This window comes from Loxodonta africana, chromosome 14 (assembly GCF_030014295.1).
Source record: "Loxodonta africana isolate mLoxAfr1 chromosome 14, mLoxAfr1.hap2, whole genome shotgun sequence".
Taxonomy (NCBI): Eukaryota; Metazoa; Chordata; class Mammalia; order Proboscidea; family Elephantidae; genus Loxodonta; species Loxodonta africana.
Window position 1 is genome coordinate 9,715,893 of NC_087355.1, and position 27,158 is coordinate 9,743,050.

At 38.2% G+C, this 27,158-nt stretch overlaps 1 protein-coding gene across 4 annotated transcripts in view; it reads left to right on the top strand.

Annotated features, from left to right (window-relative positions):
• RAB2A (RAB2A, member RAS oncogene family) overlaps window positions 1–27,158 on the top strand; it is a 124,551-nt gene that overhangs the window by 56,066 nt on the left and 41,327 nt on the right. For all 4 annotated transcript variants that reach the window (XM_064267722.1, XM_023545701.2, XM_064267723.1 and 1 more), the window contains exons 3-5: window positions 14,315–14,382; window positions 24,263–24,345; window positions 24,766–24,858. In XM_064267722.1, the coding sequence (XP_064123792.1) occupies window positions 14,315–14,382; window positions 24,263–24,345; window positions 24,766–24,858 (244 nt within the window). The remainder of the gene's footprint in view (window positions 1–14,314; window positions 14,383–24,262; window positions 24,346–24,765; window positions 24,859–27,158) is intronic.

The following is a 27,158-nucleotide window of genomic DNA, read 5'->3' on the forward strand; positions in this document are numbered from 1 at the left end:
AGTTCTCTCTTTTTTTCCTCAGACATCATTAATTTTCCTCTTTTGATGGTTACTTTTCATGACTCTTCCTAGCCAGCTTTTAATCTTTTTTTGTTGTTGTTAGCAAAACTCCTTGGAAAGAGTTGTCCATGTTTTCTATTTCCAGTTTCTCTTAGCCCATTCTTTCTGTAACCCACTGTAATTACCCAGTCCCCCATAGTACCCACCTAGTTGCTACTCAACATCTCTTTGATGTCCAGTAGTCATTCCACACTTACATGTCCCAAATAGCTTCTGATTTTTTCCCCTCCCAAAATCTTAATATGTGTAAGTGTGTGTATGTGCACTCACATACATAGTCATACCCATCCTCTTGCCCAGATTTTTTTTCCTTAACTTTTTATGCAAGTAAGTATAATTGGACAAATAGTCTCCCTCCAGTATAAGTAAGGTCCGTCACAGCAGAGAGTTATCTATTCTATTCATTACCATAGCCCCAGTGTCTGGTACATAGCAGGGACTGTAAAGTATTTATTAAATGACTATGCCATCCGTCTCTCTATTTTATATATGGGAATTTAGCACATCTATATTTAGCCTAGGAAAAAAGTTTCGTAAAGCAGTATTTACCATTATAGTGCTTAATACATGTATCCCTTTATTGTTTATTCAATTATGTTATTTATAAATGTTGCTAGTTACAGCCCACTAAATTTTGCTACCTAGTACTGGACAGTTTGACAAACACTGGTCTAGAGGCTAGGCCATTTATATGTTGATTCCACCTTCCTGTCTTCCCACTCAGCCAATGACTGCTGGAAGCAAAAGTATGTATGTGGGAAAGGGTGGTAGAATTGGTGCATCAGTGCTTCCATCAGGCTCTCCACAGGAGATCAGTTAAAAATATACCTCATTTATTTGGGGTTCAATTTTCTGGTAACTTGAATTACCTATACCATCACCAATAACTGGGAAGACTGCTTAAAAGACCTCTTAAACATTTAATTTACATCTCACAAAGCATATGTGTCTCGATTTTTAAAAATGTAAGTTCATTTCCCTGATAGTACGTGATCGTTGTGAAAAAATTGTTAGAAATTGTTCTTGGCCCTCCAGTAACAACTGTTAACAGTTAGCGGGTGCATAGTCTTCTAGAGTTTTTAAATGTATTCATAAACATACATGAAGCTGTTCTAATTTATACTCTACCACAATGTAGTACTCATTTTTCTTTACCCTGGCCAATACTGGAATGTATTTGTGCTTTTGATCTTTCTGAATCTGTTATGCAAAAAATGGTTATTATTTTACCTTTTGATTATTTAAATTTTTTTTTTAATATGTTCTGTATCTTCTCTTTGATATGCCCTTTCTGCTATTGGTTTTCTTGAGTCAAATCTGATCTTTTTCTTCACAGTTTTCTGGCCTTGCAAGGGAAGTGCCCACACACAAAAATTACATGCTTATCTACTTAAATATTCTTGTAGTACTGTAAATTTTCATTCTAGCTGGTATATGGTTGTGCGTATGATTGTCCTTGACCCCTCTGTAATAACTTGTGACCCTACACCATGAATGACATAAGCTATTCTTTCTTTCCTGTTTGAACTATCACCTTTGTCGTATGCTAAATTCCTGTATGTAAGTAAGCCTGTTTTAGAACTCTAAAGTCTAGTCTGTTCGTGTTTTTTCCTATATTACGAGGCAGTATTACACCGGGAATTATTCTGACTCGGTAGTCTGTTTGGTATCTGGTAGATACTCTTCTTTCTTGAAGTTTTCTTAATTATTTTGTGCATTTGTTCTTCCAAATGAACTCTAAGCTCAGTTTACCATGTTGCAAAATTTTTAGTGAGGCTTTTAAAATTTGATGTTTTATTAGTTTATGGATTAATTTGGAGACAATGTTTTTACAGTATTGAGATTACCCATTTGTAAACATAATACATTTTCATTTATTCAAAACTCTTTTTAATTCTCCTCAGTAAAATGTTACAGTTTCCTTCATAAAGGCCGAATACTTCTATTGAATTTATGTTTTGATATTTTACAGATTTCATTATCATGAAGAGATTTTTCCCCCATCGTAGTTAATTGCTTATATTTTGTAATTAGGAAAGCTGTGGATATTTTAGTACTTTAAGCTCCTTGGTCTAAACATTTATTTTTTTCTAATAATTTTACACTTAGTTGCTTTGCATGTTTTAGGTAGACAGTTGTATTATCTGTAAATTATAATTTTTTCTTAGCTAATATTTACACCTCTTCGTTTTGTTTTTGTAATTTGGGACGAAAATCTCTAGAATAATATTCGAGTTGAGGGCATTATGATATTTTCTCAATTTAATTGAATCCTTCTAGTGTTTTACCATTAAGAATGATGTTTGCTGTTAATTTTCCATAGAAAATTAAAAAGATTATTTTTTATATTTTGTTTTCCCTTTTTTCCTGGAATTAGCAAAATCAAGCCTTCTTCCCACTAGTCTCTATTGTGAACCTTTAGAGTGTCTAAGTCCCAGGAACAGGAGTTAGGGGGTGGGAGCTCATATGTCCCCATGCTGGCTGAGGTAAGGCTGCACGCGGCTGTCTGCAACCCAGCACTGCGCTCTGCTTTGGCATCCTCACCTCATACATGCTCCAGCAGCCTGGAGGTTCCGGCCTTGACATTACAAAGAGGCCCAAATGTCATGCCCCAACCCCACCAGGGTGAAGAGCCACGTGCCACATTCTGTCTCTGCACGTCTCTGCACTGCCACAGTCGTCTGGCTTCCTCACAGGGGCTGCCATTGTTAGTTGTATGGGTGATGGTTTAGATATTTTGGTGTACAGTGTGGAGTAATAACAATAGCTGACGTATACTGGATACTGACTGTTTGCCAGGCACTACTCTATCTATATTAACTGCTTCATCTTCAGCGGACACTATGAGATGTATATCATTAATACCATTTTACAGATGAGGAAACTGAGACTCAGAAGAGATTTAATAACTTGGCCAGGGTCACACAGCTAGTAGGTATAGGTAATGAGTGCACAATAAATGGTGTAATTACTATGCAAGGATGATAATCACCTAGAGACAATTAGAAAATCTATACTTATATTCAGAGCATTTTGTTCTGGAAGATTGGATGTGAATAACATACCTAAAAGATAAGCATCATTCCCTGACACTGCCAGAAAATTGAGGCCTTGCCTTTGGCTCCACAGACAGTTTCTCTGGCAGCTAGACTGGCTGTTAATTGAAAATATATCTGGGAAGAGAGGCTCAAGGGCATAAAGGGTGATGGTGTATCCCTTACAAAAAGATAAGGAGATCTTTCTCAATGGGATTCCCAAGCATATTTACAATTAAGGAAAAGAATTGAAAAATTTTAACCACACAAAAGAGAAATATGATTTTTGTTTTTCTTCTAGTTTATTTCTGAGACTTCCAGGACACAAGGTTTTAGTACCTTCTTTTGCCACATAGAATACAAGGGTAAAACCTGTATTGCACCAGTAAAAAAAGTAAATGGAAAAGAGTTATGTTTCTGAAGCTGAAATTTTAAGTCTGGTTTTTGTTTTTGATTTGGTGGGAAAACAAAAGTCATAGCATTTCAGTAATTAACAGTGCTTGTCAATTTTTCCATTTGAGACGTCTGTTTTTCTTCCCCCCACCATTTTTTTTTAAATAATTTTTATTGTGCTTTAAGTGCAAGTTTATAATCAAGTCAGTCTCTCACACAAAAATCCATATACACCTTGCTACACACTCCCAATTACTCTCCCCCTAATGAGACAGCCCGCTGTCTCGCTCCACTCTCTTTTCATTTTGCCAGCTTCTAACCCCCCCACCCTCTAATCTCCCCACCAGGCAGGAGACTCCAACATAGTCTCAAGTGTCCGCCTGATCCAAGAAGCTCACTCCTTACCAGCATCCCTCTCCAAACCATTGTCCAGTCCGATCCATGTCTGAAGAGTTGGTTTCGGGAATGGTTCCTGTTCTGGGCCAACACAAGGTGTGGGGGCCATGACCACCGGGGTCCTTCTAGTCTCAGTCAGACCATTAAGTCTGGTCTATTGAGAATTTGGGGTCTGCATCCCACTGCTCTCCTGCTCCCTCAGGGATTCTTTTTTGTGTTCCCTGTCAGGGAAGTCATCGGTTGTAGCCGGGCACCATCTAGTTCTTCTGGTCTCAGGATGATGTAAGTCTCTGGTTCATGTGGCCCTTTCTGTCTCTTGGGCTCGTCATTAACTTGTGTCCTTGGTGTTCTTCATTCTCCATTGATCCAGGTGGGTTGAGACCAATTGATGCATCTTCGATGGCTGCTTGGTAGCGTTTAAGACCCCAGATGCCACCCTCCATAGTGGGATACAGAATGTTTTCTTAATAGATTTTATTATGCCAGTTGACTTAGATGTCCCTTGAAACCATGGTCCCCAAACCCCTGCCCCTGCTATGCTGGGGCATTCAGTTTATTGAGGACACTTCTTTGCTTTTGGTTTAGTCCAGTTGTGCCAACCTCCCCTGTATTGTGTGCTGCCTTTCCCTTCACCTGAAGTAGTTCTTATCTACTATCTAATTAGTGAATGCACCTTTCCCTCCCTCCCCCCGCCCCATAACCGTGAAAGGATGTTTTCTTCTCAGTTTAAACTATTTCTCCAGTTCTTATAATGGTGGCCTTATATTTGTCCTTTTGCAGCTGACTAATTTCACTCAGCATAATGCCTTCCAGGTTCCTCCATGTTATGAAATGTTTCACAGATTGCTCACTGTTCTTTATCGATGCATAGTATTCCATTGTGTGAATATACCATAATTTATCCATTCATCCGTTGATGGGCACCTTGATTGCTTCCATCTTTTTGCTGTTGTAAACAGTGCTGCAGTAAACATGGCTGTGCATATATCTGTTCGTGTAAAGGCTCTTATTTCTCTAGGATATATTCTAAGGAGTGGGATTGTTGGATCGTATGGTAGTTCTATTTCTAGCTTTTTAAGGAAGCGCCAAATTGATTTCCAAAGTGGTTGTATCATTTGACATTCCCACCAGCAGTGTAGAAGTGTTCCAGTCTCTCCACAACCTCTCCAACATTTATTATTTTGTGTTTTTTGGATTAATGCCAGCCTTATTGGAGTGAGATGAAATCTCATCGTAGTTTTGATCTGCATTTCTCTAATGGCTAATGATCGTGAACATTTCCTCATATATCTGTTAGCTACCTGAATGTCTTCTTTAGTGAAGTCTCTATTCATATCTTTTGCCCATTTTTTAATTGGGTTATTTGTCTTTTTGCAGTTGAGTTTTTGCAGTATCATGTAGATTTTAGAGACCAGGCACTGATCAGAAATGTCATAGCTAAAAACGTTTTCCCAGTCTGTAGGTAGTCTTTTTACTCTTTTGATGAAGTCTTTGGATGAGCATAGGTGTATGATTTTTAGGTGCTCCCGCTTATCTAGTTTTTCTTCTCCATTCTTAATATTGTTCTGTATGCTGTTTATGCCATGTATTAGGGCTCCTAACGTTGTCCCTATTTTTTCTTCCATGATCTTTATCGTTTAAGATTTTATATTTAGGTCTTTGATCCACTTTGAGTTAGTTTTTGTGCATGGAGTGAGGTATGGTTCTTGCTTCTTTTTTTTGCAGAAGGATATCCAGTTATGCCAGCACCATTTGTTAAAAAGACTGTCTTTTCCCCCATTTAACTGTTTCGGGGCCTTTGTCAAATATCAACTGCTCATATATGGATGGATTTATGTCTGGATTCTCAATTCTGTTCCATTGGTCCATATATCTGTTGTTGTACCAGTACCAGGCTGTTTTCACTATTGTGGCGGTATAATACGTTCTAAAATCAGGTAAAGTAAGGCCTCCCACTTTGTTCTTCTTTTTCAGTAATGCCTTATTTATCCGGGGCCTCTTTCCCTTCCATATGAAATTGATGATTTGTTTCTCCATCTCATTAAACAATGTCCTTGGGATTTTGATCGGAATTGCATTAAATGTATAGATCGCTTTTGGTAAAATTGACATTTTTATAATGTTAAGTCGTCCTATCCATGAGCAAGGTATGTTCTTCCACTTCTGTAAGTCTCTTTTGGTTTCTTGCAGAAGTGTACTGTAGTTTTCTTTGTATAAGTGTTTTACATCTCTGGTAAGATTTATTCCTAAGTATTTTATCTTCTTGGGGGCTACTGTAAATGGCATTGATTTGGTGATTTCCTCTTGGATATTCTTCTTGTTAGTGTAGAGGAATCCAACTGATTTTTCTGTGTTTATCTTGTATCCTGATACTCTGCTGAGCTCCTAGTTTCAGTAGTTTTCTGGAGGATTCCTTAGGGTTTTCTGTGTATAAGATCATGTCATCTGCACATAAAGATACTTTTACTTCTTCCTTGCCAATCTGGATGCCCTTTATTTCTTTATCTAGCCTAATTGCTCTGGCTAGGACTTCCAGCACAATGTTGAATCAGAGTGGTGATAAAGGGCATCCTTGTCTGGTTTGCAATCTCAATGAGAATGTTTTCAGGCTCTTTCCATTTAGGGTGATGTTGGCTGTTGGCTTTATATAGATGCCCTTTACTATGCTGAGGAATTTTCCTTCTATTCCTATTTTGCTGAGAGTTTTTATCATGAGTGGGTGTTGAACTTTGTCAAATGGCTTTTCTGCATCAATTGATAAAATCATGTGATTCTTGTCCTTTGTTTTATTTATGTCGTGGATTACATTAATTGTTTTTGTAATGTTGAACCATCCCTGCATACCTGGTATGAATCCCACTTGGTCATGGTGAATTATTTTTTGGATATGTTGTTGAATTCTATTGGCTGGAATTTTGTTGAGAATTTTTGCATCTACATTCATGAGGGGTATAGGTCTATGATTTTCTTTTCTTGTGGTATCTTTACCTGGTTTTGGTATCAGGGATATGGTGGCTTCTTAGAATGAGTTTGGTAGTATTCCGTCCTTTTCTATACTCTGGAATACCTTTAGTAGTAGTGGTGTTAACTCTTCTCTCTGAAAGTTTGGTAGAACTCTGCAGTGAAGCTGTCTGGACCAGGGCTTTTTGTCGTTGTTGGGATTTTTTTGATTACCTTTTCAATCTCTTCTTTTGTTATGGGCCTATTTAGTTGTTCTACCTCAGTGTTAGTTTAGGTAGGTAGTTTGTTTCTAGGAATTCATCGATTTCTTCTAGGTTTTCAAATTTGTTTCAGTATAGTTTTTCATAGTAATCTGATATGATTCTTTTAATTTTAGTTGCGTCTGTGGTAATATCGCCCATCTCATTTCTTATTTGGGTTATTTGCTTCCTCTCCTGTTTTTCTTTTGTCAGTTTGGCCAGTGGTTTATCAATTTTGTTGATTTTTTTCAAAAAACCGGCTTTTGGTCTTGTTAATTCTTTCAATTGTTTCTGTTTTCTATTTCTTTTAGTTCAGTGCTAATTTTTATTATTTGTTTTCTTGTGGTGCCTGTGGGTTTCTTTTGTTGCTCTCTTTCTATTTGTTTAAGTTGTAGGGATAATTCTTTGATTTTGGCCCTTTCTTCTTTTTGGATGTGTGCATTTATTGATATAAATTGGCCTCGAGCACTGCTTTTCCCGTGTCCCAAAGGTTCTGATAGGAAGTGTTTTCATTCTCATTGGATTCTCTGAATTTCTTTAATCCATCCTTAATGTATTCTCTAATCCAGTCTTTTTTGAGCAGGGTATTGTTCAGTTTCCAAGTGTTTGATTTCTTTTCCCTGCTTTTCCTGTTACTGATTTCCACTTCTATTGCCTTATGGTCAGAGAAAATGCTTTGTAATATTTCAATGTTTTTGGGTTCTGCTAAGGCTTGCTTTATGACCTAATATGTGGTCTGTTCTAGACAATATTCCATATGTGCTAGAAAAGAAAGTATAGTTGGTTGCTGTTGGGTGGAGTGTTCTATATATATCTACAAGGTCAAGTTGGTTGATTATGGCATTTAGATCTTCCGTGTCTTTATTGAGCTTCTTTCTGGATGTCCTGTCTTTCACCGAAAGTGGTGTGTTGAAGTCTCCTACTATTATTGAGGAGCTGTCTATCTCACTTTTCAGTGCTGATAGAGTTTGTTTTATCTATCTTGCAGCCCTGTCACTGGGTGCATAATTATTTAATATGGTTATATCTTCTTGGTGTATTGTCCCTTTAATCATTATATAGTATCCTTCCTTATCCTTTCTGATGGATTTAACCTTAAAGTCTGTTTTGTCAGAAATTAATATTGCCACTCCTGCTCTTTTTTGATTGTTGTTTGCTTGATATATTTTTTTCCATCCTTTGAGTTTTAGTTTGTTTGTATCTCTAAGTCTAAGGTGTGTCTCTGGTAGGCAGCATATAGATGGATCTTGTTTTTTAATCCATTCTGCCACTCTCTGTCTCTTTATTGGTGCATTTCGTCTGTTTACATTCAGGGTAATTATGGATAAAAAATAGGTATGAATTCAGTGCTTTCATTTTGTTGTCTCTTTTTGTGTGTTGTTGACAGTCTTTTTCCCACTTGATTTATGCACTGAGTAGATTTTCTTTATATATTGTCCTTTCCTCATATTTGTTGTTGTTGATTTTGTTTCTGCTGAGTCTGTATTTTTCCCTTGTATTTCATTTTGATGAGTAGGATAGTTTGTCACCTTTATGGTTACCTTATTATTTACCCCTATTTTTCTAAATTTAAAACTAACTTTTATTTCTTTGTATTGCCATATCTTCCTCTCCATATGGAAGGTGTATGATTATATTTCTTAGTCCTTCTTTATTATTTTAACGGTGTCTTCTTTTATATAATAACAGCGCTGCTTTCCTGTGTTGGGCTTTTTTTTTTATTTTTTTATTCTTGCTTTGTTTTTTTGGATTTCCCTGTCTGGGTTGACTTCTCGTTGCTCTGACCAGTGTTCCAGTCTTGGGTTGATACCTGATATTATTGATTTTCTAACCAAAGAACTCCCTTTAATATTTCGTGTAGTTTTTGTTTGGTTTTTACGAATTCCCTCAACTTGTGTTTATCTGGAAATGTCTTAATTTCACCTTCATACTTAAGAGACAGTTTTGATGGTTCTATGATTCTTGGCAGGCAGTTTTTTTCCTTCAGTTTTTAACATATGTCATCCCATTGCCTTCTTGCCTGCATGGTTTCTGCCGAGTAGTCTGAAATTATTCTTATTGGCTCTCCTTTGTAGGTGACTTTTCTTTTATCCCTCACTGCTCTTATAATTCTCTCTTTATCTTTGGTTTTGCCAAGTTGATTATAATATGTCTTGGTGACTTTCTTTTAAGATCTACCTTATGTGGAGTTCAATGAGCATCTTGGATGGATATTTTCTCATCTTTTACAATATCAGGGAAGTTTTCTGCAAACAAATCTTCAACAATTTTCTCTGTATTTTCTATTATCCGTCCCTGTTCCGGTACTCCAATCACTCGTAGGTTATTTCTCTTGATAGAGTCCCACATGATTCTTAAGGTTTCTTTTATCTGATTTTCCTTCAAATATGTTATTAGTGCCAAGTGATTTATCTTCAAGTTCAGAAATTCTAGCTTCTACTTGCTCAATTCTGCTCCTCTGACTTTCGAATGAGTTATCTAACTCTATAATTGTATTGTTAATCTTTTGAATTTCTGATTGCTGTCTGTCTATGGGTTTTTCCAGCTTGTTAAACTTTTCATTATGTTCCTGAATAATCTTTCTGATTTCTTCAGTTGCTTTATCCGTGTGTTCCTTGGCTTGTTCCGTGTATTGCCTCATTTCCTTCTTGATGTCTTGAAGGGTTCTGTATATTAAACTTTTGTGTTCTGCACCTGGTAATTGCAGGAATGCACTTTCATCTAAAACATCCCTGGATTCTTTGTTTTGAGAGCCTGTTGAGGTGATCATGCCCTGTTCCTTTATGTGACTTGATACTGACTGTTGTCTCTGAGCCATCTATAAGTGATTGTATTAGTTTATGCTTGCTTACTGTGTCGTAGCTTCTTGCTTTGTTTTGTTTTGGTATACCCCATGGATTGCTTGAGTCAGCTGGCTTGATTATTTTTGCCTTTGGAGCTCTGGTGTCTTGTTCCCAGCTGACTAGAGCTGTTGTCAGGTATATCAGTCTAGGAGTCCATTCAGTTTTCTTGTATGAATTCAGCTCAGGTTTCCAGGTACCTGATATCAAGTGTGTGTGGTACAGGCTCTGTCCTACAGCTTTAGAGGGGCAGGGGTGATTGGCGTGTATCTGATTGCAGCAGGGGGTCACACTCTGAACAAGGCAGGGGGCTGAGAACCAACCCCCAAGTGTCTCTGAGGAAAACACATCTCTGTACCCTGGAGCGTGCTGGTGGGTGGGTTGTGCGGAGGGACCATGGGCATCCAAAGTTTTTGGATGTAAGGACTGGGAGGTACCAGTTAGTTTTGGACCCCTGTCACGAGTGGCTGGGTGACCTGAGTGGAGCTACCAGTCCTTAGGTCCCTAATGTGGGTAGGCGAGGACCTTGTTTAATAGGCAAAGCAGTGCCAGACGTCAAACACCCACATCTCCACTGTACAGCTGAAATGGTTGGAGTTTGCCAACAAGGGCCTATTCTCCCAAAATAGGCCCACACAGGTCCATGCAGAAGGGAAAGGTGCTCAAGGTCCACGGACGGTTTATGCCTGGACAGGAGCCCCTTCTGTGCTGAGCTTCCTCACTTAATGGAGCTAGCAAATTCTCTTTTCCTCTCTGTTGTAAATTTTTTCCTTCCCAAAGGCCCAGAGGATGGCTCTATGTGCTCACCAGGGTCTATCTCAGGCCCAGGAATTCAGCTGCTGAAGCCAGCTTGGGGGTGGGGTGGGGGAGCCGTGGGCAGTAAAATGTACTCAAGTACTTAGCTTTTTCCGAGAGTGGTCCCATCTCCTCAGGTTCCAGAGGTGTGAGTGGGCTGTGTCGCTGGCTGCTTCTCCCTGAGGAAACTGCAGCCGAATGCTAGGACCAGCCCGCCACCACTGCCGCTTCGGGGATGGTGCCTGAGGGCTCCCCACGATTCAGGTGCGGTAACTCCTCTCCACTTCTGAATGGCCTCGTCCTCCCCCTGCCCCTCAGTTCGTTGTCTAAGCTTACCTTTGATGCTCAGGGCTTCCAACTTGTCACAAATGTACTTGTTTCACTTGTTTTTCAGGGTCTTTGTTGTAAAGAGGGTTCGACAGAAGAGTCTGTCTATTCCACCATGTTGGTTCCTCCTCCCCCCACCATTTTTTTATTTCATGTCTGGATAATACCTTTTAACTGGTCTCTTTGCCTCTTTTTTGTTCTCCATCTTGACTCCAGTGATAAGTGCATTTAAATCATCAATTTTATTATGGCATCTCCCCGCTTTAGAAACAGTCTTGATTTTCATACAATGGGTTTATTTAAAACTAATATATTTTTAGAGGCAAAATCTTTTTTCAAGAACTTTTAAGCTTCAGCAACCTCTGTCTTCTTACTTTGAATTAAAAAAAAAAAAAATCATAACCAAGACCCAATTCTGGCAGAATTAAACACAAGGGAATATATTAGAATATCTGGAGTTTTATATATGGATTCCACAGGAGGGTGGAGACTTGGGCTTGGAAATGGGCAGGAGCCAAGCATGTTTGGAGACTGAGAAGTGTGTGACCCATAAGAGCAGTCCTGTAGCAGGGGCTGTCTTTATCCTTCTCCTAAAGATAGCATTTCCAGAGAGGAAGCTTCTGCTTGTCCTTGCTTGCCTAGCCTGGCCACCCCTTGGTATCGGGAACATTCATTGAACTGTTTGTCCTTTGTATTTTTTTTTTTTTTTTTGGCCGAAGTTGGCATTATGCATCAGATTGAAGAAATCTGGAATCCCAGTGAGCAATGTAGGTTTTTTTGGGTGGTTATTAAAAGTCCATCCATGTGGTGCCTGACTGCAGTTACTGAACATTTTGATTTAAGATTCTATAGAAGAATCCCAATTAAAAAGGTAGAAGATGCAGCTCAGAATTTCAGATTCTCATGAATCCAGAATTTCTGGAGCCATTGAGGCTGGATGAAGCCCTGAAACAATTGCCCTGAGATAATCTTTAAACCTTAATCCTTAAGCCAAAAATAGCCCCTGAAGTTGTCTTTGAACCAAACAGTAGTTTAGCTCAATTAGTAAAGGATGTCTGCCTTGAGCATGTGCTCTTCGAAAGAACTGTCTCTATGGGATCGAATTGACAACAGCAACTCTAGATAGGAACCTTAGAGGGCAGTGATTTTATGTTAATGGTGGAGGGATTGTTCAGAAACGGAGGGTGAGAATGGTTGAACAACTTGAAGAATGGAATTAATGTCACTGAATTGTATGAGTAGAAATTGTTGAATTGGTATGTGTTCTGCTGTGTGTATTTTCAACAATAAGAATTTTTTTTTAAACCCCACCCATAAAAATAAATAAGAAAATAGTATTTCTCTCTCTTAGTTTGTGGGTAGGAGTCTGTGGGTGGTGCACACAGTCGAGCACTTGACTTCTAATCAAAAAGTTGGTGATTCAGAGCCAACCAGAGGTACCTTGGAAGAAAAGCCTGGCAATCTGTTTCTGAAAAGTCACAGCCACGGCTCAGTTCTGGTATAAAACACATGGACTTGCCATGATTTGGAATTGACTCGATGGTAACTGTTTTTTGTTTTGTTTTAGTTTGTGGGTAGAGACAATAAACAATAGACGCATGGAAAAGCTTCCACTGTCTCAGATATTTTGCTGACATGTAGAATTTTGTACTTCAGTACATTAACATTTAAATTTTGGTTATTTCACAGAGTGTGCCATATTTAGCCATTGATTTCTCCCCTCAATTTTTTTTGTTTTCGTGTTATTAATGGTAAGATGATGGGTAGCTGTTTTGTGTGTCCTGTCTCTCCCCTCCACCACCCTGCAACACAGAACAGGTATGAATACACACACACGCTGTAATGGTTTTCCGTGGCATAGTTTTACAATTTTGATTTTTCATTTTAAGAAGCCTGGCTGCTGGGTCCCTTTTCTCTAGCTTTCCTATGTTTCTGAGCCTGAGAAATGTGGACATCATGGTTTCTTGGTATTGACTATGTCCCTAAAATGGAGTAAGTATTAAAATACCAAGTAAAGCCCTCAGCAAGTTATACGTCATGGAAGGAGAAATTACCTTTCTATCTCGCCCTTTTAGTCACAATTAGAGGAATTATAGGAGCTGCTAAAATGAACTTCTGATATTGGTCAGTGTGCTTGGGCACCTAGAGGCTGTTTCTCTGCCAGGATGACATCTAGTTTCCAGGGGCCCTGTATATCTTCTATCCACCCTGACTCTGATCTAAATACTGATAGAACACACTGCAGGCAGTAACGGTTTGGTATTAGTGATAGACTTCTAGAGCCGTCAACACACCTGTTCACCGTTCTGAAATTACCTACTCTTCTTCTCTATTTTGGTGATTGAATGAGTACTTTAAAAAAGTGATAATAAAAGCAAATAAAAAGTAGTACACATGTAAGTGTATGTTTGCATTCCCTTTGATGACTTGCAATCCTGCTTCCTGTAATTTGCCTAAAATCATAATCATAAGTCGAGAAGTATATACAGAAAATTCCTTTCAGCCTTCACTATTTTGAAAAATTTGGGACAGCCTAAATTTGTAGCAATCCAGTGCCAATTTAGTAAATGTCCTATATATATATATATATATATAAAGAATATTGTGCAGACAAAAAATAGTGGTATAGTTTTATGTATTTATTGACGTGGAATGATGTTCATGATGTGGAATAATGTTTCTGATGTTAATGAAAAAGCAAATTGCAGATAAGCATTTATAACATGTTCCCATTTATGTAAAATTGTCTTTTTTTTGTATGTGCAGTTATTCAACAAAGTATAAACAAACAAGAGTTCTTCTAATGGATGGATTTGAACAATACCTAGTTGATAACCCATGCTGGGAACTATAACCATGATGTTGAAATTCAACTGTCCTTTTTGGTTATTTTATACCATGTTAATATAGTTTCTAAGAAATTTTAACATTTAATATTTATTACTGACAAATTATTGCCCTTAAATCTGTTTCTCTAGTTGTTTGTGTATTGCTGAGCATGAGACACATGAGGACCACAGTTGGTTTCCTGATATTGACTGTGCTAGACTTGAATATCTTGGTGTTTTAATTATGTTCTTATCTTATGTCTTATTACCACCTCTGCCTTAGCTTATACGTTTTCTAAGGATAGGAGCTATATTTGTTAAAGTTGGTCTATACATTACCTAGCATAGCATGTCCTGGAAATAGATACCCTTTCTTGATCCTAAAATGTGAGATAGATTCCCACCAGTTTGTGTAACAAATTATTTTCTGTCCTATTCAGGCGTAGAGTTTGGTGCTCGAATGATAACTATTGACGGAAAACAGATAAAACTTCAGATATGGGATACAGTAAGTATAACAAAAGCACATTGAATGACCTCAGTAAAGTTGTTTTTTTAAAGTCCATTGTACGTTTGTTTTGTTTTAATACTATTTTATGTCTGTTATCATGGTTAGCTGGGCATTAACATACCTATAGCCTTGAGCTACCAGAGGACGTTAATTTCCTTAGGCAGTGTTGTCAGCATGTGTGCCACGGGTCTTGGGTGTTGGTGAACATGTCTGTGTGAGTAGTCAGGTGGTGTGCTCTACACAGAAATGCTCTAGAAAATGTATTTCTAAGAAAACAGTCAGCTTGTCTACAAAGTAGAATACCAGTGTCAGTACCACAGAGTAACTTCACCTGTTGTTTGACAGCTTATTCATTTACTTTAAAAGTTTGGCTTAGTCTGAAACCTTGAAGCCACCTTACTCCTAATCCAGTATCCTCATTCTGTCATTCACTTTCGGTTCATTGTGAGCCCGCTACATGCCATGGTGGTTTCTCACCTGAACCACAGAACACAGAAAATGATTCGAGTGCCCATTTTCCCTATTCTCCCACCTCAGATGCATAGAAGAGAAACCTTATGTACGGTGGATGCCTTCAGCCAGTATTTCTCAAACTTGTTTGTCTGAGAACATCTTTATACTTTTAAAAATTGATGAGGCCCCCACAGAGCTTTTGTTAGCTTATAGCTATCAATATTTACCATCTTAGAAATTTTAATCGAATTAATTTAAATTAGAAATTAAAATTAAATATTCAATTACTAATACATCTTAAAATAACTTTAATAAACCCGTCGTATGTTGGGAGAAATAATGCAATTTTGATGAAAATTAGCTTTTTTCAAAACAAAAGTCAAGCGAGAAGAGTGGCATTATGTTACGGTTTCTAAGATCTTTTTACTGTCTGCTTAACAGAAAATGGCTGGATTCTCATATCTGCTTCTGGAGTGAGTCTTGCAATATATTGTTTTGGCAGAAGTGTATGGAGAAAATCCAGGTTTGCACGGATAGTAGTGGAAAAAGAGAGGACCTCGTGGACCCTTAAAAAGGTTCAGGGACTGTTGGGGTCTTGGGATCACACTTTGGGAACATCCTGCCTTAGGGCACTGGGACTTAAGTCTTTCCCAGAACTCTAAATGAGAAAGACAAAAGGTCTCCTGATATATTAAAGAACACGTTCTCTAAATTAGTAAAAGAATACAAAATATGGGGAATTTCATTGTCTTATACCCGTGGTCTTATTTTCTCCAGTCCCTCAATCTTAGGTTTTACACTTGTCACCTATAATAGCTGTTAAGGAAAGAACCATGGAGAAAATCCAGCTTCCCAGATGAGACTATGGTAACCTAGGGGACCAAGCAAGTTACTGAAGGCTGCTGGTGGGACCTAGGTCTCCTGGTAGTTGCTACATATCACGCAGTTGTCCCTGAAATGGTAAACTCTGATTCTCTCTTGCTCCGTCCTGGAGTTCTACATTACAGTCTGGGTTCCTGTGCATTCTTACCTTTTCCTCAGTGAAGATTCGTACTTTTACTATTTTGAGAGTTTTTTCCCCTAAGCCGGTAGCATCTCAAAACTTTTAAATTTTATATCCTCTCAGGCAACATGACTTCAACACTGCGTGGAAAAGAAAAAAATAAAATATGCAAAGTCCCCACTTTCCTCGATGCTTAAAATTAATGATCTCCAGCCAAAAGGAAGGATTTTCTACTTTTTTATTAAAGAGTTTTTCTCTTTTTGGAGCTGATTGTTTTTCGTAAGCCAGGTTGCTTCTTACCTCATAACCTTGTGTAACACACATTCTTCAGTGTCCTGTAGTGTGGACCAGACTACATGCTATTCTTTAATCAACATGTTTTGCATACTTTGTACTTTACATAAATGTTTGCTTTGCTTGAAATCCTTTTTTTTTTTTTTTGTCTTCTCCATTCTGAAACCAGCTTAGATAACACCTTCTGCGAAGCCTTTCTGACCCGTTTGGGAATAGCTCATTCTTCTCATAATACCTTACACATATTTCTGTTATAGCTCTTACTGCTTTTGTTCACATATCTACCCTCCTCAAGATAAGGGATGGCACCATCTGTGTCTTTCTCAACTTTTTATCACCGCTTCTTAGCTCAGTGACTGATACAGTGTTTGGTAAATTTTTTTTAATAAATGCATAAAACCCCTCATTCTGTCCAAGCAGCATGTTAGGATCTTTGAATATATGTTCAGGAAACATCTGCTACTAAAAGTACATGGTTTCAAAAAGGAAAGGTTAGTATAATAATGATAATTATATGATATTTTAGGCTTACACACCTCATTGAAGTTTATTCCCTAGTCTAAGATATTTTCCTAATATGTAGACCTAAACTTTTATTTCCTTTTAATCCTAGTTGTTCTTCCATCCCTAAAATGTTCCCTTAAATAATTTTTTTTTTTTGAAGCTTAAGTAATTTTCCAGTTGTTTCTTTCACAGGTTAACTAGTCATGCCTTCTCTTAATAGGAGCCTCTTTTTTTTTTAAGCTTGTGAGTTGATTTTCTTACGCTGCACCGGTCTTTCAAAAGAAGTCTAAAATAATTCATTATGCTTGAGAGTATGTGAAGGAAGTGGGGGAAAAACCCGTGTTTACACTTCCTCTAGGAGAGCAGAAGGCTAATTTTGTTTCCTCTGTATCTAAAAGGGAGAGAGAGCCTGGCACCTATGGAGGCCTTGTGACCCTCAGGAAGGGAGTTCCAGAGCTTCCTCGTGGAGGGCTCTAGGAAGCAATGGCTTGTTCCAGATTTTAAGGAATGTTCAGAAAAGTCTCTTAATTGATTTCTTTTGGAGGTTGTTTCTTGAGTGTGTCTTAGAGGTTTTGGTTTTCTTCTTCATGCCTAACTTCCAGAACTCTAAATAAACTTAACCTGGCACACATGAAGGCTGATTCCACACTTACTCAGTTTATCTGAGCAAAGCACGTGCCATTAATTTTCTACAGTTGTTTTTACATTTGGATCAAAACCAAAACCAAACCCAGTGCCATCGAGTCGATTCCAACTCATAGCGACCCTATAGGACAGAGTAGAACTGCCCCACAGAGCTTCCAAGGAGCGCCTGGCGGATTCAAACTGCCGACTCTTTGGTTAGCAGCCGTAGCACTTAACCACTAGGCCAGCAAGCTACATTTTTAATAGTACGGGTTAATGGGTATTCCTGGCCAATGACAAATCGCCCCATAGTCCTCCAGGGAAAAAGTTCATCAACCTTAAAGAAATGAATTTCTCCCCCAGTGGCAAGTCTCAGTATCATGGGATATTTGTCATCCATTGTATATCTGTTTTCGTTCACAAAAATAGAAATAAGGAGTTTTCCTTACAAAAATTCCACATCCACCATCTTTGCTTTCTTTTTAAAATAGTAAATAATAGCTGCCTACAGATACTCCTTGAGAGCCTTAAGAAGGGCAGGCAGTTTCCCAGCTGGAAGCAGTGATAAGAATGTATCAGTGCCTCCCTTAAAGCAGTTTGATTTGGCCTGGTGATGAGTGGCATTTTTTTCTTTTATCAAAAGCCAAAGCCAAATGTGTGAATATTCTTGCACTCTTCCAGGATAGGTCAAAGAAGAAGCAAAAGTTGCAGCCATTTCCTGATTGTCAACTGGTGGGAGAAGGGCTTAAGAAGTCCATTCTCCCTCTGCTCGCCCCGACCTACTCCTGCTCCTCTTTTTGCCTTCTGTCGCTCTTTCAGTTGCCTCCCCAACATAGCCAAATACATTTTCTCCCCCACCCCAGTGTAGGATAAGTGTTTCCTCTGAGTCCATGTATCTGCTTAAGTTCCCTAGAAATATATTTTAAATTTACAAATATTTTTCCCATCAAGTAAATTAGTGAAACTTGATAGACAAAGTCGCCTGAAAACTTACATGCTATAAGCTCCTTCTCACCACATTCCAGGCACTTTTTTTGTCCTACAGTATAAAACATGTCAATTTATACTCCATCTCTTACCAAAAAATGGAGTATTATTCTGTATCCAGTGTTTTGATTAAGTCTCTGGGATTCCGTTAACAAATAAACTGAACCAGCATCAAAAACAGGCATTCACTGGAAGGATGGACAACCAGAAGGTGGTAGGGCCAGTGGAGGGCCCAGAACCAAGGACTGGGAAACAGTCATGCTTCTGCCTCAGCTTCTCCTCTCTGTTCCCATCCCACGCCCCAGGAGTCGCAGATAAGCCTTGTCGAGATCGAACTGTTTTGCCTCCTTCAGCAGCTGTTCATCGACCTTTTCTTGAGGAACCACAGGGACAGGAAACTATCCTAGACATTTCATTTCTCCTTAGGGCAGCTCTAATGCTTACCTCCCACCTGTGGTCTCTGATTTCTGTTAAATGGCGGTGTCGAAGGAATCCAAAGTTACCCATCGTATTCTCTTTAAGTCTTTTTTTCAAAGTAAATATCCTCAGTGTTTTTTTGTTTTTTTTTTTCAAGCATTAAGAGTCTGCTGTTCTTTCTAGGTGTTTACAACCTTTGTTTCTCTTCTCAGGATCTGCTTTAGTGTCCACAGGAGACTCCCTTAAAAGCCCCAGAATTAAACAGTCCAGGTTAACTTTCACTAAAATTTCACCGCCCTTGCTATGGACACTGAGGCAGCCTAAAAATCACTCTTAAAGCTTGTTAGTCTTACTGTGTCCAGAACAGAGGTTTTGCTCATGCAGGTAGATTCCAAACTGCTTTCCTCTCTGATAGCACTTGCTTGATCACAGGTCTAGGTTGTAAACTGAGCCCGTTCAGTAAAGTATCTGAGATATAATGTTTGAGTACTGTGACAGCTTATTTGGCTATTTGGAAATCTTTTTTTCTTTTTGGTTCTTGTAGCTGAGGTTGTCAGTAAATGGCTAACAGTGAAAGTAAGGGAGTATTACTGTAATATTGATTCTCATGGATCTTAATTCTCTAACTTTATTGGTTCTTTGGGCTCAATCAAGATAACGTATATGAGTGCCTACTATAAGTATACTTCAGTACTCCAAGTTAGGCTGTCTCTTCAGGAGAACTAAAGAGGAAAAAAATAAGCACTTAAGCCGTGTGTTCATTTTATCTAATCAATAGTGTTGTAACCAAATGACCACATAAAAGTGTTTTTGGGTTTGTGAGGAGAGGAGGATAACTGTGGGCTGTGGTTGACGAGCTTCCTAGCTTTGTGAAAGGATTAGGGCTCAAACGGGCTCTCAGAGGGAATAGAATTTGGACTGGTGGGAGGAAAGAAAAACAATTTTGCAGACAAGGCATCAAGGAGAGGCACACAAGCAGGAATATAGGCAAGATATCAGTAGATAAAAATAGATTTTTATTGATTAAGAAGACAGAATTCTAGAGAAATTAGTAGAGATTTGATGCCCAAGAGCCTGGGACTTTAATTCAGGGTATTTAGCGATTTTCCAGGAGTAGCTTAATGTGCGTAAAGAGGAGAGGAAGAGGAGTTAAGATTGCCTCCGGTTTCCATCCTGCTTACTATGGAAGTTGGTATCATTGACAGAAATACTGAAGCACATGGGGAGGGCAGTTGGGGACCTCTATCTCACAACTGGAAGCAAATTTTAAAGTTATGGAGCAGAGAATCCTGATTTCACAGTCATCATATGGAAAATGAAGGTCTGTAATGCTGCTTTCTGGACAAATGTTTGAAGACTTTTTTTTTTTAGTTGTTTTGTTTATTTTTAGTAGTTTTATTCATAATAGCCCCCCCCCCCAAAAAAAAAACCAGATGTCTCTCAGTGGATGACTGATTAAACTGTGAAACATCATACCTTGGGAGGAAAAAAACCCATTGATGCCCAGAAACCTTCGATTAGAAGGATGCGGGTTCTAATATTAGTTCATGGTGGACCTCAGACAAGTCATTTAACCTCTCTGATTTTTTGTTTCTTCACCTATGAAATAGGGATTAAGAATAATTTCTATGACGGTAGAACTGTTGGGATTTCAGATTATGCATGTAAAGCACTCAGCACGATGTGCAAATACTAGCAATAATTTATTTATCTCAAAAGGGTAAGCCAGCTTGCATCTCAGCTCAATCTCAAAGCACTTTTCCAACTCTAATTTTTTCCGAAACCTTGAGAACCCACTGCCATCAGTGCCCCGTGTTTCATTAATTACAAGAATCAGACGAATAGCAAATTGTTTAGGGGCCTCACTATATGCCAGGTGCTACGCTGGGCCCTTCACCTCTATCTCATTTAAATGAGGTTTGCACATGTCTTCCTGGGCCCCTGCCTTTGGCGGAGGCCACCTGAGGGCAAAATGACAGCCACCCCACCATGTTGTTGAGTTACAAGAGCAGCAAGAGCAGCAGCAGGTGCCATTTCTGGAGGGCTTGTCCCAAGTGTAGCCAGGCACTGTTGTAAGTGTATTACAAAGGTGATCTTACGGAATCTTTCTCCCAACCCTGGGGGGAGGGACTGGTATTTCCTGATTTTACAGAATAAGAACCTGAGATTTAGAGAAGTAATTCGCTATGAAAATGGTAGCTGTTTTGGATCAGGTGGACTTTGATTTACATACCACACATTTCTGAGGCTGAAGGTTACGATGAAAAATTCCCTTGCAAATTGCAAAGATGCCTTGCTTTGGAAAATCAGTAGTCCTACCCCATGATAAATCTTTGTCGATCAAGCTCTTTATGCCCACTTCTGCGAATCTTGGCATTTTGGAGCTGAAAGGCACTGTGGCTGTTGGAGCTAAAAGGGACGGTGGGGCAACTTAGTGTTTAAAAATTAGGAAATTGAGGCACAGAGAAGTTAAGGGAACGCCTTCAGGTCATACAGTCTGACAGCAGCAGAGCTGGGACTGGAACCCCAGCCCTTTGACTTTCAGAACTGGGTGACCCAGTTTCTTAGCCCGGTAAGTGAAGGGCCCATGACTCTGAGTCTTACTGAAATGACCATGCCCATTGTCTTTAGAGGCAGACTTGCTGTACTCTACTGTTTGCATACCCTGGTATCTTGCTGATTTTCTACAGAAGTCAAATGGCTGTGTTGTGAGCTGTAAGAAGCTCATGGTCTACTCTGGCCACCCCTACCTGGGTTTGTTTTCTGGTGCTGTTCACTTAGCCAATCATTCTCATTAATTTTTTTTTTTTTTTTTTACAAGCTACTCAGGAAGGAGTCCCTGGGTGGTGCAAATGGTTAAGTGCTGGACTAGTAACCGAAAGGTTGGCGTTTCAAACCTACCCAGAGATTCCTTGAAAGTAAGGCTTCACGATCTGTTTCTGAAAGGTCACAATCTGAAAACCTTAGGGGCGGTTTTACTCAGCCCACATGGGGTCGCCGTGAGTCCGAATTGAATCGACAGCAACTAACAACTCCTCTTAGGAACCCCTTACTACAAAGAATTCTGTATCCTGCTCAGTTTCAGGGTTCTAAAACCTCTTTAAACCAATGCTTTATGGTGAAGAAGATCAGACATAGCATCTGTATTTCCTAGGTTGACGTTCTTTTTCACTTAAACCAGTATAGGTTAACCAGAGTTTAGATAGGCTTATGCTGAAGTACTTTTAAAAATCCAGATTATTTTGTTTCAGTATGATCAAACAGTCAACGGTTGAGCTAGCTTTGTACTGTTTAGCCATTTATTTTTACAGACGCCATAATAAAACACTGTATTGGGCAAGATTTATTTCAAGGCTACCAGTGCCATTACCAAAGAGACTGAGCCCAGAGTGTGTGCTGTTTTTCATACAAGTTTCAAGAACTTGGAAAATATTCTGAATACTGTTCTTTGTTTATTTGCAAAATCATGGTTTTACAGTGCGTAGATATGTTCATAGTCTTCAGTTGGAACACGTGGTTTTTGTTTAATTTTATAATAAGGAGCAAAATCCAGATTTAGTGGATTCAGTACCAAGTCATTTCCATATTAGGACACGTTTGTTGTTTGCAAAACAAGTTGAAAGGAATGGGAATAGTATATAAATGTATACTCTTCTTCTTTTCCTAAGTTTATTTTTCCTTTTGCTGTTTTACTTAATTGTGTCTGGACTATAAACACTGACGTTTTAAATTCTGTAGTTGTATTTTTCTAGCAGAGTATTCATTTTAATTCATTCAACAGAATGTCCCAGTGAGATTGTCTTAAAGGAGTTTTATCTTTGCTCAGTGTTTAGGGCGTGGAAGATTCAAGAGCTCTAAACTTGGTTTTCATTTTGAATAAATTATTTCTCTGTTTTTTTTTTTTTTTTGGTATTATTTACCACAGAATCCTTTCTTTGTATATATGATTCAGAGTGAAGTGACTGTCTCAACATAAGTCAAGTTCTTAGTTTTACCATGCTAAGCAATTTATTAAAACTTCCATAATGCTTGCATCTTGAACTTGGATTTGAAAGGTCAACTTTTGAAAGATACGCCTCAATGAATATATATGAAAATATTTTTCAAATTAATTTTATGCTTCCAATTATGAAGTTTTTTAACCTCAAAGTATGTAGAATGAGTTGGCTTTTTTTTACAGCCCTTCTATGTGATGACTTTCTCAATCTCATTTTAGCATCAGACATTATTTTAAGTGCCAGAATTGCTCTTGCATTATCATGAGAAGGTCTAATGGTTAGTTTTTATGTAGGAGTTTTTTCACTGAGTCTTAGCATATTAGAATTTACTGATGGCACACTCCTTTATACGGGATGGAGTGGTCACCATTTTGCGCCTATGAGTTAGATATTTAAATTCACCTGTTCACTCATCAGGTTTCTTCTCTGTGCCTGCTGTGTGGCAGGCCCAGTGCTGGGGGTGGGAAGTATAGTGGAAGGACCTGTAAAAACAAGGAATTACACAATGTTGAGTGTTAGTATAGGGCAGAGCTTGAGTTGCCTGTGTGTGCATTCTGAGGGTGGACAGGGCTTCGTATTTACGCTGGAAGATCAGCATTCGAAACATGTAAACATGAATCATTTTCAAGAAGTGTGTAAAATTTGAATACCAAAAAAAAAAGTGCTTAAACATGGTTTTATTTTTTACTTGATTGGCATGCTTTTTTCCCCAAATGTAGAAGTGATTAAAAATGGAAAAAAAAAAAAGTACACTTGATAGGACCTCTTTGTTTAAATTCAAAGGCAATAGGCATGTCCCTCATCAACCTTTCTTTAAAAAACAGAATGTTAGTGCCACCAGTAAAAGATAGAAATCAACTATTTTTGCATCATCTCTGGTGCCTCTTTCACAAGTGAACGTAAAGATGACTTTTCCATCCTGTTGCCTTTTGACAAGTATTATACATCAAATACAGAGAAAATTAAGTGCAGAGGGAAATTTATATAAATTAAATTCAGAACCATTTTCTGTTCTAGATAATAAAATGATTGCTCAAAGAATTCCATCTGATGACTGTTGAAAGCTCCTGCAGTTTATGATATAACTGATAAAATCTGCATCCTTGGCCTTCCAACAACCTTTACACCAGCAGATGGTGGGCGTAAAGATGTCATTCATCATTTATTTACAATGGGCTTTATTTATTCTAGTGTCAACAGCTGCCCCAGGGAGTGGGTTATTGAATTCAAATGTGAAGCTCTGGGTTATTTGCTTCCTTTCAAATTTGTCTTCAGAGCTTAGTTGCTAGGAGTCCATTCTGTGCTCCAATAATGATTCATGTATTGTGAAGCCATTCAGTAAATTGGGTTGTCAGGGATTGCCAAAAAGGGTTTAGAGGTCTTGTTCCTGGGGGGGTAAGAAGGGGGTGTCTGCATGTGTGTCTGGTTGATGTGAGCAATAATGGTGTTATGTAACTTTTTCATAAAGCTGGTGAAGTTGCCTTCTTTTCCTTTATGTACTCCTTCCCTGCCTGCCCAGTTTCTTCATATGAATTATATGGAAAATGTAGAGGCCAGTTTACTAAAGGAAGACTCTCAACCTTATCTTTCCTAACAGGCGGGGCAAGAGTCCTTTCGCTCCATCACAAGGTCGTATTACAGAGGTGCAGCAGGTGCTTTACTAGTATATGATATTACAAGGTGAGAACCTGGAAATTTCACTGCAGTGGTTAATATACAGAATTTTCCTGAGTAAATATGATTACCAGTACTGAGTATATAGCTTTGCCTTTTAAGCTCTGGCTATTTGCCTTGAAAACTTGTGTTTTTTTAAATCTAAATTTACTATAGGAATCTGCAGCTAAATTCTTAAATGAATAAACAGCTTCAATTTTATCAGTTTGTCCTTTGGAATTTTCTAGAGTGAAGTTACATTTAATTTCTAAAATGAAGTGTAATCAGTGAACTCTAGGCCCAGATACCGTACTTAAAAGCTGGTTCTCATTACATAAGTAGATACGGCTAAGAGTACAGTTACCTTTAATGGAATATATACCATTGGCATATACCCCTCAGGGGAAATACTTTTAGAATAGTAATCAAGTTATTGTTTATGTTTAGGAGAGATACATTCAACCACTTGACAACCTGGTTAGAAGATGCCCGCCAGCATTCCAATTCCAACATGGTCATTATGCTTATTGGAAATAAAAGGTAAAAAGACTGATTTAGTGTTTGTGGTGAATTGCTGGTTGTGTAACTACTTGCCTTATGCATTTGTCTAAATGTAAATTACTGGTTTCTTAAATTATAAAATTTTGAAAATTCTAAGGCATTTCTTTGGTTTTGAAAATACAGATGATAATCATTGTTAGAAAAATTGTAACTTGTTTTTTGGAACTGTACTTTAAGAAATAATATGAGTTTCATTCGATTAGTAATTTCAATAAAACTCACTGATGTAGTTGGAGGAAGGGTGACTTAAATATTATCAAAATTATTTTAAATATTTGCATTAGAAATAAGTGTCTGTGCAGAACTCAGAAAAATGTTCTCCCTTTTTCATGGCTTAATGTTCATTTGTATGAGTTAATACAGTACATAGGATAATCAGGTGTATTTCTACTTAAAGTCCTGAAACACTTATAATATTACTCAGTAGTCATCACAGTAGTCTTCAGCATATAGGTTTTATTTATCTCATTAATTAATGAGAGGGCCATTAAGATATTACAGCTGGTTCAAAAGAGAACTCATAGAGTACCACACACTTACAATCATGTGAGGAATGTTGACATGAATTTACAAACTGATGTAAAACTGATGCGTGTGTACAGGGCGATGGTTGTATTCCACTGGGCAGTTTGCATTTCCGCGGACAGAAGATATTTAGTATCTTTTCTACCAGTTAATTTGTGTGTCTTACAAATCCTTCAAAATTTGTGGAATGCAGCTGAGGCAGTGCTTAGAGGGGGATTATAGCTTTAGACTTTTATATTAGGTAGAAGTTTCAAGTCAGTAACCTAAGCTTCTGTCTTAAGAAATTAGAAAGATAAGAGCAAATTAAACTCACAATTCCGGAGGCTGAAAGTCCAAATCAGGGTCTCAGCTGTGTTGATTCCTTCCTTGTAGGTCGTCCCAAGCTTTCCTTGTTTCCTTGGTTTGTAGAAGATCCTCACAAGAGGTCTGTGTTCCCCCGTTTGTGCAGTCCAGTCTGCCTTGAATCTACTCATTTTCTAACTCAGAAGTGATTAGATTTAGGACACACCCTATACTGACACTGCTCATTAACATAAAGAAAACCCTATTTCCAAACAGGATTACATCCACAGGTATGGGGTTAGGGTTCCACCACGTATTTTGGGGGGAACACAGTTCAACTATAGCAAATGGGTTAGAAAAGAATGATTATTTAAGTAATGGGAACAACTTAAATGGGATCCAGAAAGGATAAAAATTCCAAGACAACAATATGATTCCATGCCTGGAAAGCTGACGAAATGACCAAAGTAGAGTGAAGCCTAGTCTGAGCTGATCATGAATAAACTACTGAACCCAACAAAGCCATTGCCATGGAGTCATTCCTACTCATAGCAGCCCTGTAGGACAGAAGAGAACTGCCTCATAGGGTTTCCAAGTCTAAATCTTTATGAAGCAGACTGCCACATATTTCTCCCACGGAGTAGCTGGTGGGTTTGAACTGCCAACCTTTCTGTTAGGAGCCAGGCACCTAACCACTGTGCTACCAGGGCTAATCTCTGTTTTTTGAATAATCTATTAAACATCCATATACTTAAAACCTCTTTGCTGTGATTAGATTTACAAATGCAAACCTCTAGAAATACTGGTAGTGGAAAACTGGAAATAACTTAAAATGTCCAAAAATAGGGGATTGTTTAAATAAAATATGGAATAAGCATAAAATGGGATGAAAGACTGTTAAAGTGTTTTCTTGAAAATTATGTAAAATTCAAAGCTAACTTTTTCTTAAGAATAATTGTCAGATAAGGAGGCTGATTTCCAGAACCATATTACTGCATCCCCGTTAATAGTATCCCCATTTCTTTTTATTCCTACTACAATGTCAGCCCCATGAAGCCATAGATTTTTGTCTGTTTTATTGAGTAATGTATCTCCAGATCCAAGAAAGCATTTGGTACATGGGATGCCCTCAGATAACAGATAAATTATCCTTGCCCAATTCATGCCATAATTTTTGCAAACTTAAAGTTTACCGATGTTATGCTGCTTTTCATATTTTCATCTTACCATTAATATTTTGCAGCACTGCCACAGAAATATAGGTTTTTTTTTTTTTTTTTTTTGGTCTGTGAGGTTGTTAGTCAAGTCCCCAAGTTCATTTCTGATTTTAACTTGAGTCTTTTCGCTTTTTTCCTTACTCAGTGTAGTTAAAGGTTTTGTCAATTTTATTGATTTTTTTTTTTTTTTCGAAGAGCCAACTTTTGGTTTCGTTGATTTTTTTGCTATTTTTCTATCCTCTATTTAGGTTGTGT